General features: G+C 43.5%; 1 protein-coding gene across 1 annotated transcript; it reads left to right on the forward strand.

Moving 5' to 3' along the window:
* Positions 1-5,968: 5,968 nt before the first annotated feature.
* LOC116898564 (component of Sp100-rs-like) lies at positions 5,969-14,346 on the forward strand. Its single transcript, XM_032899771.1, has 3 exons — positions 5,969-6,050; positions 12,145-12,304; positions 14,164-14,346. Exons 1-3 carry the CDS (start codon positions 6,025-6,027, stop codon positions 14,344-14,346), a joined length of 369 nt encoding a protein of 122 aa, XP_032755662.1. The 5' UTR covers positions 5,969-6,024.
* The last annotated feature ends 84 nt before the right edge of the window (positions 14,347-14,430 follow it).

Genomic DNA, 14,430 nt, shown 5'->3' on the forward strand with positions numbered 1-14,430 from the left:
AAAAGGCATATATATCTCTGTGAGTTCAAGGCCAGTCTGGTTTATACATAGAAAGTTCTGGGATAGACAAGATACATAATAGAGGGTCTATCTATCTATCTATCTATCTATCTATCTATCTATCTATCTATCTTCTATCTCTCTCTCTCCCCATCTCTGTTTGTCTCTTTTTCCATTCATCCTCCATCTCATAAACACATGGACACACACACACACACACACACACAGAGAGAGAGAGAGAGAGAGAGAGAGAGAGAGAGAGAGAGAGAGAGAGAGAGAGAGAGCGCTTTTCTGGATATTATACATTATTGTAGCACTCTGTATCGGTAACTCTATGTTCATTGAATCTGGTGCAGAAGTGCTCTGAATATTTTGAGTATTTTTTTAAGACATAGCCTCTCCAGGTGTTAAGAGGTAAACCTTACAAAGACTCAAGTGTCTGGTATGTAGGTACATGTGCAGAGATGAGCAGGACAGGGAGCCTGCCAGGATCTCCCCTTCATAGTCAGAAGCCCTTGCACTATGCCTCTCCTACAACATAGAAGAACCAGTTATTGAAGAGTGCTGTAGCACAGCAGAGAGCTGAGGAAACTCCAGGCCAGTCAGAAAGACAAAAGTCCAGGAACTCGGCTCCTTGAGTCTGCTGGAACAGGTGAGAAATTTTTGTAATTGGCAATCTGATGGAAACCACTCAAGGCCCCAAGAATCACGTACAGGCTGGTTTTGTGTCTCCTTGACAGAAGCCAGTGCCACCAGAGAGAAAAGAGCCTCAGTTGAGGAAATGCCTCCATGAGATCCAGTTATAGGGCATTTTCTTAATTAGTGATCAATGTGGAATGGCCCACCCCACTCTAGGTGAAGTCATCCCTGGGCTAGTATCCTGGGTTCTATAAGAAATCAGGCTGAAAAAGCCAGGGGAGGCAGCCAGTAAGCAGCACTGCTCCATGGCCTCTGCATCAGCTCCAGGCTCTAGGATCCTGCCCTGTTTGAGTTCCTGTCCTGACTTCCTTCAATAAACAGCAATTGGAACTGTAAGCTAATTAAGCCCTTTCATCCCTAACTTGGGTTAGATGATGTTGTTTTGTCACAGCAATCAAACCGTAACTAAGACAATGTGTGTCTGGTGGAGTTGCTATGCTATCTTAACGCATAACATTTGCTCTTCAATGCTTTCTACCTAATAATGGATGGAGAATATTATCACCACTAAACAAAGCAGTATAGTGTATGTCAGTGATGTCACCCTGTATCAAGTCTCGATTGCAGTTGGCCCTTTTTACTTAGTGTCACTGGCCTGAGTAGAGTTGCTTATACTGATAGCAAGACAAGCGAGACTCTGAAGCCAGCCCATGTTGATAGAAACCCAGGGTCTCCATCACTGTCTGTGTGTCCTTGGGTAAGTTACTCGCCCATGTCCTTATCTCATCTATATCAGGAAGATGCTAGATGTATGATGCTGTGAGGCAAATTGATGGGTTCATATTATTTATATTCATATTGTTTATAAAGAGCTTGGCCCTGTATGTCATCCACAAAACCCAAGATTCCTTTCATGAGTCAAGATTCATTAAAACCCACAGAGACTTGATTTATATATGTTAGATAGAAGAGGGCATCACTGATGAAATTCATTGTGATGCAGAGAAAGGGAAGAAGGTTGTGGTGCTGAGCGGGCAAACAGCCAGGACCCAAGATAGCTTTCTCTGTAGACATCAGCAATGCTTGAGATTTCTGATGATCATCTTCAAAAAAAATTTTTAAGACCGAAACAAAAACAAAACAAAACAAAAAATCAAACCCTCATAGTACTACCTGAGGACTCAGCTATACCACTCCTGGGCACATGCTCCACTATGTTCATAACAGCCTTATTTATAATAGCCAGAAGCTGGAAAGACCCTAGATGTCCTTCAAAAGAAGAATGAATACAGACAATGTGGTACATCTACACAATGGAGTACTATTCAGCTATTAAGAACAACGACTTCATGAAATTCATAGGCAAATGGATGGAAGTAGAAAATATCATCCTGAGTGAGGTAACCCAATCACAAAAGAACACACATGGTATGCACTCACTGATAAGCGGATATTAGCCCAAAAGCTCAGAATACTCAAGATACAATTCACAAACCACATGAAGCTCAAAAAGAAGGAAGATCAAAGTGTGGATGCTTCAGATCTTCTTAGAAGGGGGAACAAAAATACTTACAGGAGGAAATATGGAGACAAAATGTGGAGCAGAGACTGAAGGAAAGGCCATCCAGAGACTATCCCATCTTGGGGATTCAACCCATATACAGACCAAACCCAGACAATATTGCTGATGCCAAGAAGTACTTGCTGACAGGATGGAAACCACTGACAAATACAGAAGCCTGACAAATACAGAGCCTGACAAATACAGAAGGAGATGCTTGCAGCCAACCATTAAACTGAGAACGGGGTCCCAATGGAGGAGTTAAGAGAAAGAACTAGGGGCTGGAGAGATGGCTCAGTGGTTAAGAGCACCGACTGCTCTTCCAGAGGTCCTGAGTTCAAATCCCAGCAACCACATGGTGGCTCACAACCATCTGTAATGGGATCCGATGCCCTCTTCTGGTGTGTCTGAAGACAGCTACAGTGTACTCATATACAAAATAAATAAATAAATCTAAAAAAATAAAAAAGAGAGAGAGAAAGGACTAAAGGAGCTGAAGGGGTTTGCAATCCCATAAGAAGAACAACAATATCAACCAAACAGACCCCCCTCCCCGAGATCCTAGGGACTAAACCACCCTCCCAGGAGAACACAGGGATAGACCTGTTGTTCCATCTGCCTATGTAGCAGAGGATGGCCTTGTTGGGCATCAGTGGGAGGAGAGGCCCTTGGTTCTGGTAAGGCTCAACCCTCCCCACCCCCTGCTTCCCCAGTGTAGGGGAATGTCAGGGCAGAGAGTTGGGAGGAAGTGGGTGGGTGGGTGAGGGATCACTCTCACAGAAGCAGGGGGAGCGGGGATGGGATAGCAGGTTTCTGGAGGGGAAATGGGGAAAGGGGATAACATTTTTTTTAAAAAAAAAAAGACCTAACAAAAGCAACAACAACAACAACAACAGTCCATCCTTTTTTTTAAATTCTTCACTCTAGTGTCTGGGAATTCTCCCTGATCCCCACTTCCATGACTGTAGAATTCTCAGGGATTGCACAAATGTGTTGGTCAGTGATCTCTCTACCCAAATAACAAAGAATGAGATAACGTTCACTCAAAGGTTTGAGATGCCACTAGGGAATGGGAGCTCAGAAGGCTGGACACCTGAGGACAACATGGCTGCTGGTCAGAACCAACCTGAGAAACATCCAGGTTGGACCACAACTGTCCAGTGCAGGAATGGCCAACTCCAGGCCAGTCTGAAGGGCAAAGAGCCAGCTTCTAAGCTCTTTGAGTCTGTTAGAACAAAATTGCTGTTCCCACTGTCCTGTGGTGAAGAGAAAAAGGCTGAGGTGGTCATTGCTCCTGAGTGGATGTGTACACCACCCTATTGGTCATCTATGAGCAATGTAGGAGACTAAAGTTGTCAGTCACAGCTGTCCGTCATCTCTCCTGAACTCAGGGGTGCAAGTGTTTGCTGCAGGGTTGCAGAGCCCAGCAGTGTTCTTACTCTGTTGATTGTGAGGTCCTTGGAGCTGCTTGAGTGCCTGCCTGTCCTGAGCTGAGAAGTCAAGGACTCTTGGTAATGACCCTTAGCCTGAGTTTCCCACAATTTCTCCTTAGGGTACCAGGGACACTGCAGATATTCAGTTTCCACTAGGAGGAGAGGATACGGGGCTCTCTAGTTCAAGGGGTGGAAAATTCCTTTTAAAGGAGTTGCATATCGAACATCCTGCATATCAGATATTTACATTATGATTAATAGAGTTATAACAGAAGCAAAACTACAGTTATGAAGGAGCAATGAAATAATTTTATGATTCAGGGTCACCACCTGTATTAAAGGTCACAGCGTTAGGAAGGTTGGGGATACTGTTTTACTTGCTCTTCTGGAATTCACAGCGGTGGACCTCACAGCTTGCCAATACTCTAGAATACAAGAACCATTAGGTCAAGCTCTCTAGTGTGCTCAAATAACCACCATTCCTCACCTAGTTATGTGCTGAGGATGAGGCAGGAGGCAAAGGGCAGGCTGTGACCAGAATCCTTTGGAAAGTAAAGACTGCTTAAAAGGTGTCTAAAACAAAAACCAGATATGATGCTATCTCTCCGTCTTCTTCAGCAAAGAAAAGGAATTCTCAGACCTCTTAGAACATCTACGTCTATCCTGTCAAGATGGCTGCTACTAACTCCAAGAGTATATGTAGAACATCCATGTCTTTTATACAAGTGTGTTAGGTACTTTGCTGAAATGGGCTCGTTTCTGTGAGCAGAAAAGCACATGGTGTGTGGTTCTGAGCTGTGTCTCTCCTCTCAAAGGCATGCTTCATGGCAGCGCTGCGGAACACAGGTCATGTCCCTAGCTAAGTGAGTAGAAAGCTCAGAGGGCTTTGTTTGGTTCCTCTCGTGCCTCCAGAATCAAGCTGATAATGGGGGAGGCCAGGACTCCTGTGCTGCTGTTTGATAGGAATAAGGAAGCTTGTCTTAACTGTTGGTGAAGAAGCTCCTGCCCACACTGTTACTCAGACCGTGACTTTGGAAGCAAAAAACCCAAACAACCCGAGGCTTCTACAAACGGAAGAACTCAGATGGTATTCGGGAGAGAAGTCAAAAGTTGGGCGGCAGCTAGCCCAGAATGAACTTCCTGCTCTCCTTTGCCTGAACTTGGGAGCAAATACAGTCCTGTTTAGGGCAGGAAAAAAAAAACCCAAAAGAAACAAAAAACCAAAAAAAAAAAAAAAATCCTTGGCAGGAGGCTTTCTGGTGGGTATAGTCATGGAAAAACAAACAAAACACAAACCAACCAGGGTCTGGAGAGGAAATCTCCAAAGAGCAAAAGCCCGGGGCTTGCCTGATGTCCAGGAAAACAGGATTCTGTATGAACTAAAAGATGAACCTTGTCCTTCAGACACAGATTGCTTGCAACCCAAGCCATTGCAGTCAGTCACAAGTCCCATCTGCTGTCACAAACGCCTGAATTCTGGCTTAAGCAGGAGTTGATAGGTAGCTGCCCACCCAATCAATCTTGACCAAGAATGGGTCCTCAGAACCCAAGAACACTTTTACCCTGCAAAATGCCTTCCAAACCATCTGTGCCATGATGTTTCTGTTCACATCTTCACCCTTCCGTCTCAAATGCAACCTCTTCTAGGATTGCCTGAAAATAGAAGTTTTCCCCTCTTGAAACCTTCATTCCACGTTGTTTTGTAGCCAGGCTGTGTGTTGGACCAAAGAAGCATTCTCTGGTTTTCCCAAGCGTGACAGCCAAAGTTATGCTTTCAGTTTGAATTACTGTGTCGAAGAGATGGATGAAAGATTGCCTCTGTGAAACAAGACACAGGTTTTCACTCCCCGGCACGGGTTTGTTTGACCCAAGACACAAGATGTGGTTGAGCACATGTAGGCTGGAGGTCCATATTTGGGAAATGTATTAAGATGTATGTATGCTTGCCTGATTGGATGCAGGCAGAATTATATCAGGAGCAAGAGGGAACAGTTTGCGTTTCTGCAGAGGGGTTTTGATTTGTTTTGTCTTGCTTTGTTTTTTGGTTTTGGTTTTTTTTCCCCATCCTTGCATAAAGAAGGCAGTCTTAGGAATGGGCTCAGCTTGTCCCTGGTGTACCCCTTTGCAATCCTCTAGGTCCCCCTTTCTCCTCTTCCCTGGGACAACATTCCAAAAAGGAAGGATGTGGCAGGATCCTACAGCAGTACACAGTTAAGATTGGAGAAATACTTTCTTTCGTTTCTGTTTTCCTCATCAGGGCGGAGCCCTCTCTAGGGGGATAATACTCAGGCTCACTTCCTGCTCTCAGCTGTGCATCTGACAGCCTGGCAGCCTGTGCAGAAGCCCCAGGATCAGAGCTCACTCTCCCAGGCCACAGACGGGTGTTAGAAGATGGAAGGGAGCAGCCTCAGCCCCAGGTGGGTCTTCCTTCCTCTGTCACCTTTCCCTCTACAGCACAGTTGATTTTATGCCTGAGTTCCTGGCCAAAGCTTCAGTCAGTCCAATCACCTGACATGAAGTAGATTGGCCTATAGTTTGAGGGGACAGATTGGATGAGGGGAAGAGAGAGAGAGAGAGAGAGAGAGAGAGAGAGAGAGAGAGAGAGAGAGAGACAGAGACAGAGACAGAGACAGAGAGACAGAGAGAGACAGAGAGAGAGAGATCCAGCATGGGTCTGTCCCTCCCTCTAATTCATGTGAAGATGGTATGTGGTCTCTGAGTGTGATAGGACTGGATGCCTATTGACTGTCACCCTGTGTGGCTGCTGGTTACTGTCCCAAATACCTATAAAAGTAGTTGGACTCAAGTTTCTGGCCCTGAAAATGTTTTTTACAAAAAGAAAAGGAAAGAAGAAAATGGCTTGAGTCTTTTTTTCTTTTTAAAGTATAAAGTGTGTATTTAGATGAGATTTATTAATTTTGGGGTTTTTTTTTGTATCTGTGTTTTGCCTGCATTTCTACACCATGTATGCACTTGCTTGCTGTTGTATACACCTTATGTGCTTGTTGCCCATAGATGTCAGAAGAGGGTACCGGATGCCTGGGAACACAAGTTACGGGTGGTTCTGAGCCATCCTGTGAGTACTGGGAATCCAACCCAGGTCCTTTGCAGGAGAAACAAGTGATTAACCATGGATCTATCCCAACAGCACCTGGCCCAAGTGTCTTGAACCTTAAGTCTCATGCTACCAGTCCCTTCCCTTTGTGATCTACTCTGTTTTCACTCCCCCTTCTTTTATTTGTGGGGTGAGGGAAGTGTCGAGAAAGTGTTTCTGTGTATCCCTGGATGTCCTGGAACTTGCTCTATAGATCAGGGTGATCATGAACTCCATGATCTGCTTGCCTCTGCAGCAAAGCTCATTACTCCCTGGGCTAGGCAGACAGTTTAACAGTTACATGTACTCAGAGGATACTAGTTCAATTCCCAGCATGAACATGGTGGTTTCCAGAGACCTATACCTGATGTTCCAAGGGAATCTGACATCATAGACACCAACCACACATGTGGTACACTAACATACATGCAGGTATTGAATTCATATACATACATTAAAAATACCAAGACTTTTTTTTAGAAGAAAAGAAACAAGGTGTTCTTTGTAAGACAATGAAGGAAGGAGGAAGGTTGGAGGAAAGGAGAAAGGAAGCAGGACACAGAAACAGAGGGAATAGGATAGTAATATGTGAAGAAATGAGAAGTCAGGATTGTTCAACTGGATAATTGACATCAGCTCACAAACTTAGGAAAGTCTAAATGGGATTAATAAAAACAAAACTTTTTTAAAAGACTTATTTATTTATTTAGTATATGAGTGCACTGTAGCTGTCTTCAGACACACCAGAAGAGGACATCGGATCCTATTACAGATGGTTGTGAGCCACCATGTGGTTGCTGGGATTTGAACTCAGGACCTCTGGAAGAGCAGTCGGTGCTCTTAACCACTGAGCCATCTCTCCAGCCCCAAACGAAACTTTTTGAGAGGTTTATTTTTATCATGAAAGCACTCTGAGGTGGCCAAAGCCTTTTCTGCATCTGTAGGGGGTGATGTGATTTATGTCCTGGATTCAATTAATTTGATGTAGTCCATTTATCCATTTGCAAATGCTGAAGCACTCTTATTTTGCTTCACAGAAGTGGGGTGTACTGACTGGTTTCGGGTGTCAACTTGACACAAGCTGCAATTTATCTCAGAGAAAGGAGCCTCCCCTGAGGAGATGCCTCCATGAGATCCAGCTGTAAGAAGGCATTTTCTCAATTAGTGATCAAGGATGGGGGTGCATTGTGGGTGATGCCATCCCTGGGCTGGTGGTCCTGGGTTCTATAAGAAAGCCAGGTGAGCAAGCCAGGGGAAGCAAGCCAGTAAGCAGCATCCCTCCATGGTCTCTGAATCAGCTTCTGCCTCCAGGTTCCTGCCCTGTGTGAGTTCCTGTCCTGACTTCCTTTGGTGATGAACAGCAATGTGGAAGTGTAAGCTGAATAAACCCTTTCCTCCCCAACTTGCTTCTTGGTCATGATGTTTTATGCAGGAATAGAAACCCTGACTAAGACATGGGGTGACAGGTGGTGCCTGACAATTGTGGAAAGTCTTCTCACTTGGTTTTTGTTCATGAATTATATAAAAGAGGCACAGAGGCCAGAAAAATCAACAGTTCCTCTCCTTAGCCACAAGTGCCAAAAGCTACCCTTCCCAGTTAGGAAAGGCTGTCACTTGGGTTGCCCATTATTTCAATGACATTGACTGCCTTTTTCTGAGCCTGGACAGGTTGACTATTTGGGATCCTTGGTCTGCCAAGTCTAGAAGCTATGCTCTGAAGTTGGACAGCTTACCTGTATGGCTGTTTGTTCGGTGAGGCTATAAGTAGGCCAGATGGGGTTGCTTGCTATTATGTGCTTGGGTGGGTAGAGACAACCATACTTTGCTATGACATAGAGACAACACACTGTCCTGGGGAATAGACAGACAGGCACTGTGGCCATACCAAACTGCTGCTAGGCAGGAACCATAAGTGCCTTCCCTGGACAGGTGGAGGCACAGGCTGCCTGGGCAGAGCAGAGCAGCTGACTGTGATCTCCCACTGAGTACCACTGATAGTGGAGACAGGGCTGCACCCCCATCTTATCATCCTGCCCTGTTTGTTCTTTTCATGGCCTCCTGAGTCCTTCAGTGTTCTTCATTGAGCAAGACAGAGGGAGACCTCCCGTAGGGCACCTCAGAGTTCTGGGGGAGCTCTATGCTTGTTTCTGGTTCCCCAGTATAGACAAACCTGAGGTCGAGGGTCACCATCTTGGTAAGGCTAATCCTAGACTGAGGAGGGACAATGCAGGCAGAGAAAATGCTTCTCTTGCCCTTCACATGTGGCTTTGGTGGCCCGTGGGTAAGGTTAGTCTCCTCTTGCAGTTGTTGTGTTTGAGTAGGTAGTTACTGGTTGATCATTCTGTGTTGGGGGCTAAGTCATAGACATCCTGACATCAACAAGATGTCTTTTTAACTTAATGCTGTCTGTCACCTCCTGGCATCCCTATTCAGAGTCAGGTAGACTCTTAGCTTGGTTTCTAAGGCAGTGATAAAACACCATGACCAAAAACAACTTGGGAAGGAAAGGGTTTATTTGGCTGATAGTTCCACATCACAATCCATCACTGAGGTCAGGGCAGGAACCCAAGCAGAAGCCTGGGGTCAGGAATTGAAGCAGAAACTGGCATAGCTTACTGGCTTGGTCAGTTTGCTTTCTTTTTTTTCTTTTATTTGATTTTTTATTTACATTTCAAATGTTATCTATCCCCTTTCCTGGTCTCCCCTTCAGAAACCCACTATTTCCCCCAGCTTCTATAATGATGCTCCCCCATCCAACCACCCACTCCCTCCCACCTCCTTGCCCTGGCATCCCCTATACTGGGGAAGTCAGCCTTGACAGGATCAAGGGCCTCTGCTTCCATTGATGCCCAACAAGGCCATCCTCTGCTACATAGGCAAATGGAGCAATAGGTCCATCCCTGTATAGTCTTGGGATGGTGGTTTAGTCCCTGGGAGCTCTGGGGTTCTGGTTGGTTGATATTGTTGTTCTTACGAGGTTGTAAACCACTTCAGTTCCTTCAGCCCTTTCTCTAACTCCTCCATTGGGGACCCCGTTCTCAGTTCAGTGGTTGGCTGGTAGCATCTGCCTCTGTATTTGTCAGGCTCTGGCAGACCTACTCAGGATACAGCTGTATCAGGCTCCTGTCAGCAAGCACTTCTTGGCATCTGCAGTATTGTCTGGTTTTGGCAGCTGTACATGGGATGAATCCCCCAGGTGGTCAGTCTCTGGATGACCTTTCCTTCAGTCTCTGCTCCACACTTTGTCTCCATATTTCCTCCTGTGAGTATTTTTGTTCCCCCTTCTAAGAAGGACTGAAACATTCACACTTTGGTTGTCCTTCTTCTTGAGCTTCATGTGGTCTATGAATGGTATCTTGGGTATTCTGAGCTTTTGGGCTAATATCTGCTTATCAGTGAATGCATACCATGTGTGTTCATTTGTGATTGGGTTACCTCACTCAGAATGATATTTTCTAGTTCCATCCATTTGCCTAAGAATTTCATGAAGTCATTGTTTTTAATAGCTGAGTAGTATTACATTGTATAAATGTACCACATTTTCTGTATCCATTCTTTTCTTGAAGGACATCTAGGTTCTTTCCAGCTTCTGGGTATTATAAAAAAAGGCTGCTATGGGGTTGGGGATTTAGCTCAGTGGTAGAGCGCTTGCCTAGGGAAGCGCAAGGCCCTGGGTTCGGTCCCCAGCTCCAAAAAAAAAAAAAGAACCAAAAAGGCTGCTATGAACATAGTGGAGCATATGTCCTTGTTATGTGTTGTAACATATTTTGGGTATATGCCTAGGAGTGTATAGCTGGGTCCTCAGGTAGTACTATGTCCAATTTTCTGAGGAACCTCCAGACTGATCTCCAGAGTGGTTGTACCAGTTTGTAATCCCACCAACAATGGAAGAGTGTTCCTCTTTCTCCACATCCTCACCAACATCTGCTGACACCTGAGTTTTTAATCTTAGCCATTCTGACTTGTGTGAGGTTGAATCACAGGATTGTTTTCATTTCCCTGATGACTAAGGATGTTGAACATTTCTTTAGGTGCTTCTTGGCCACTTGATATTCCTCAGTTGAGGAATTCTTTGTTTAGTTCTGTACCCCATTTTTAATAGGGTTATTTGATGCTCTGGAATCTAACTTATTGAGTTCTTTGTATATATTGGATATTAGCCCTCTTTGGGATGTAGAATTACTTTCTTATATTTCCCAGAACAACATGTCCTGAGGTGGTGCCCGCAGTTAGCTGCTCCCTCCCACATCAATCATCAATCAAGAAAATGTCACATAGACATGCCTAACAAGCAATAACTATGGAGGTATTCATGTTCAGTTGAAATTCCTCTTTTCAAAGTACTTTTGCTTGTGTCAAGTTGACAGAAACAAAAAGGAACAAATTTAAAAAACCCAATCCAATCGGGACACAATGTGTGTTCATTATTCAAATTTCCTCCTTTGCTTATATTCCAGAGGAAATATAATTCCAGCCTGTCAACTTTCTCACTCTGTGTAGATTTTTGAGTGTCCACTCTCAGTTTTGCACCTCTTGGAGTAAAATTTATTTGCAATAAAATTTATGCATTTGAATATAAATCCAAGGACTTTTTGCCGAGCTGTGCACCCAGTACTACAGTAAGAGTTTAGGATGCCGTCCTCCCCCATCCCTAAAAGAATCCCTTGCAGCTATGTACAGTCCATTCTCATCCCCCTTAGTCCAAGCAACCACTAATACATCTGTCTGCATAGATTTCACTTCAGGGCATTTTGTAGAAATGAAATTATACATTATTTAGCCTTCTGGGTTTGGCTTCTTTCATTAACAAACAATTTTTGAGATTCATCCATGTTGTAGAATGTCTTAGCATTTTGTCCCTATTTATTCATTTCATTGGATAGATTGTTCTATGTCATTTGTCTACTCAGCAATTAAAGGTCATTTCAATGACTTCTGTCTTTTGGCTATCAACAATGCCACCATAAATATTTTCATATAATTTGTTGAGAATATTACTTTTCACTAAACCTGTATGAGGACAACTAATAGTGTAATTCAATAATCAAAATTAGCACTATGTTTAACTTTATTTTGTATGTCTTTGGTCTGCAGTATATACGCAATGTGTAAAAACATTCACATGTGTGAGAGCTTATGTGTGTGCAGTTACACATATGTGTGCTCACATGTGTGAGGAAGTCAGAGCTTGATGTTGAGTTTTCTCTTCTATCGGTCTCCATCGTGTAATTGAGGAAGGGTCTCTCTCACTTGAACTCAGAGCTTCCAGTCAGTTAGTCGATGCATTGGGGTTAAATCAAGACCTTTATCTTAAGTTTGTTAGTTCTTCAAAGTCTTTTTTCATATATAAAACCTTATAGTTTCCACAAGCATCTATTGTACTGATAACCATTATCCCATGATATTTTCCCCCCTAGGATGTCCAGTGAACATGAGAATACAGAGACGTTTCCCTTTGAACTTACATTTCAACACTTCAAGAGACGGAAAGTGGCAATTTCTAATGCAATAAAAAATCCATTTCCTTTTCTTGAGGGCCTCCGAGATCATGAATTAATCACTGCTAAAATGTATGAAGTAAGTGAAATTTACTACATCATAACCTGGTAAACAAGCTCCAAATTAAGTTACGATTTAATTACCTTGGAACCAAACTTTAGATGATTAACAGGTTTTTAAGGTTGGACTTACTTCTTAAAAAGATTTCATTTCTTACATGCATGTGTGTGTGTTCATGCATCTGTGAGTGTGTGTATGTGTTTGTGTGTGTGTGTGTGTACACGTGTGCGCACGCATGTATGTGTATGTTTACATAGGTGCTGATGCCCAGGGAGTCCAGAGAAGGGCTCCAGATTCCCTGGACCTGGAGTTACAGTTGTGAACCACCTGATGTGGTTCAGGGGATGAAACACAGGTCCTCTGCAAGAGCTACACGTGCTCTGAACCACCAATCCATCCCAACAGACTCAGGACTAAATCTTGACAAAAGCTCGTGGCATTTCACAGCACTTTATAGAGGTATCATTTGCAATAATAAATTCATCAATTATGCATCAGAATTATGGCCTCAGATTTAAAACTGGGCTTCCTGTGAGTGATACCTGTCATGAAACTATTTCTGGATGTATTCTTTGCAGGTATTGAGGAAGAGGAGAAGCAGAGGCCTCAGAGGAGATGGGCCTGCTTCTCTCTGAGGGAATGGTGTTCCATGTCGCCTTCTGGCATCAGTGTGGGCTGAAGATGAGTTAGATCAGAATGGGGGTTCTCCATGGATAAGCAATGTCTTGTACATTTCCCAATATGTAATATATGCAAGGTAAACTAAACTAAATGGAAGAAATAAACTAAAAATCAAAGGTGATTTTAATTAACTGTTCGATTATTTTTTCAAATGGGCCTCACAAAATTTCATTTAGTACATTATGTTTTAGTAAATGTTTACTTTAAGAATCTAGATTTAAGAAATTCAAACCTACGGAGTGTCTTATTAGGGCAAAATTTACAAAAATCACTTCTAGTGTTCTTTTGCCTTATGAATATGCCACCCTCTGGTAGGGTTCACAATCAGAGGGGATGGATAACTTTTTCCTTCATGCTAAATCAGTGTTAAACAGGAGACCAGTACTTGTCCTGTTCATAGAGTACCATTGGCCACCTGCCAAATCTATTCCAAAAGTACCCTGGCTATGAGATATACATTAGTTTGCCTTAAAAAGAAGAATGTATTTATATTTAATTCTTTCCTGTACAAGTATGCTCCCCATACCTATGTGTGCATAGCACTTGTGTGCCCGGTGGCCATGGTGACCAGAAAAGAACACTGAACCATCACATGGAACCAGAGTTATAGATGTTTGTGAGCTCCTGTGTTGGTGCTGGGAACTGAATGTGGGTCCTCTGTGATAGCACCAAGCAAACTCAACCATCAAGCCCTCTCTTCAGCCCCTCCACACATTCAAAAAAAAAAACTATTAAATCTACTTATGAGTATGTGTGTGACTGTATTGTGTGGGCATATGTATGAGTCAGCTGCTGTGCACAGGGGGAAGTAAGTGACCAAGTGTGGCTAGTTGGTTTCTCCTTCCACCGTCTGAATGCCAGGGATTGAACTCAGACTATCAGGATTGGTGGCCAGTGCCTCTCCCCACTGAGCGATCTCACCAGCTCCATAGTTGACCTTTAACCCATGTTTCCCTTCCAAAGGTGGCCCTTCTTACATGTCATATAAATGAGGATGGTTGCTGGAGGTCACCAGTGCTTACTTTCAAAGAGACAATGTATACTCATTTCATGAAGTAGTCATGCAAGTATAACGCTTCCCCTGAGGAGATGTGTTTGTAGGGATTGAGGGACACTAACTATAATCCTTTTTCTAGGGCTCTTCTGTGTCTGGAAGTCTGCACTGAAATTTTCTCTGTTCGATGTTTTTATTTAAGGATCTTCAAGATTCGTATAGAGCCCTGGTCCCTGTAGACAAAGTGATCTACAGAGCCCTGGATGAACTGGAGAAGATATTCAGCAGGAAGGTCCTCTGTGAAGTGTTCAGTAATGTCAACATGGAGAAATATCCAGATTTGCAACTCATTTATCAAAGCTTTGAACATGGTAATTGGGTTTAACATTCTCCTATGACAGCACAGTCCTTTTTGTTGTCAACAAACACATATTAAACTTTTGCCATGGGCCAGGTATTGGGCAGGGTT

This window comes from Rattus rattus, chromosome 4 (genome assembly GCF_011064425.1).
Source record: "Rattus rattus isolate New Zealand chromosome 4, Rrattus_CSIRO_v1, whole genome shotgun sequence".
NCBI lineage: Eukaryota > Metazoa > Chordata > Mammalia > Rodentia > Muridae > Rattus > Rattus rattus.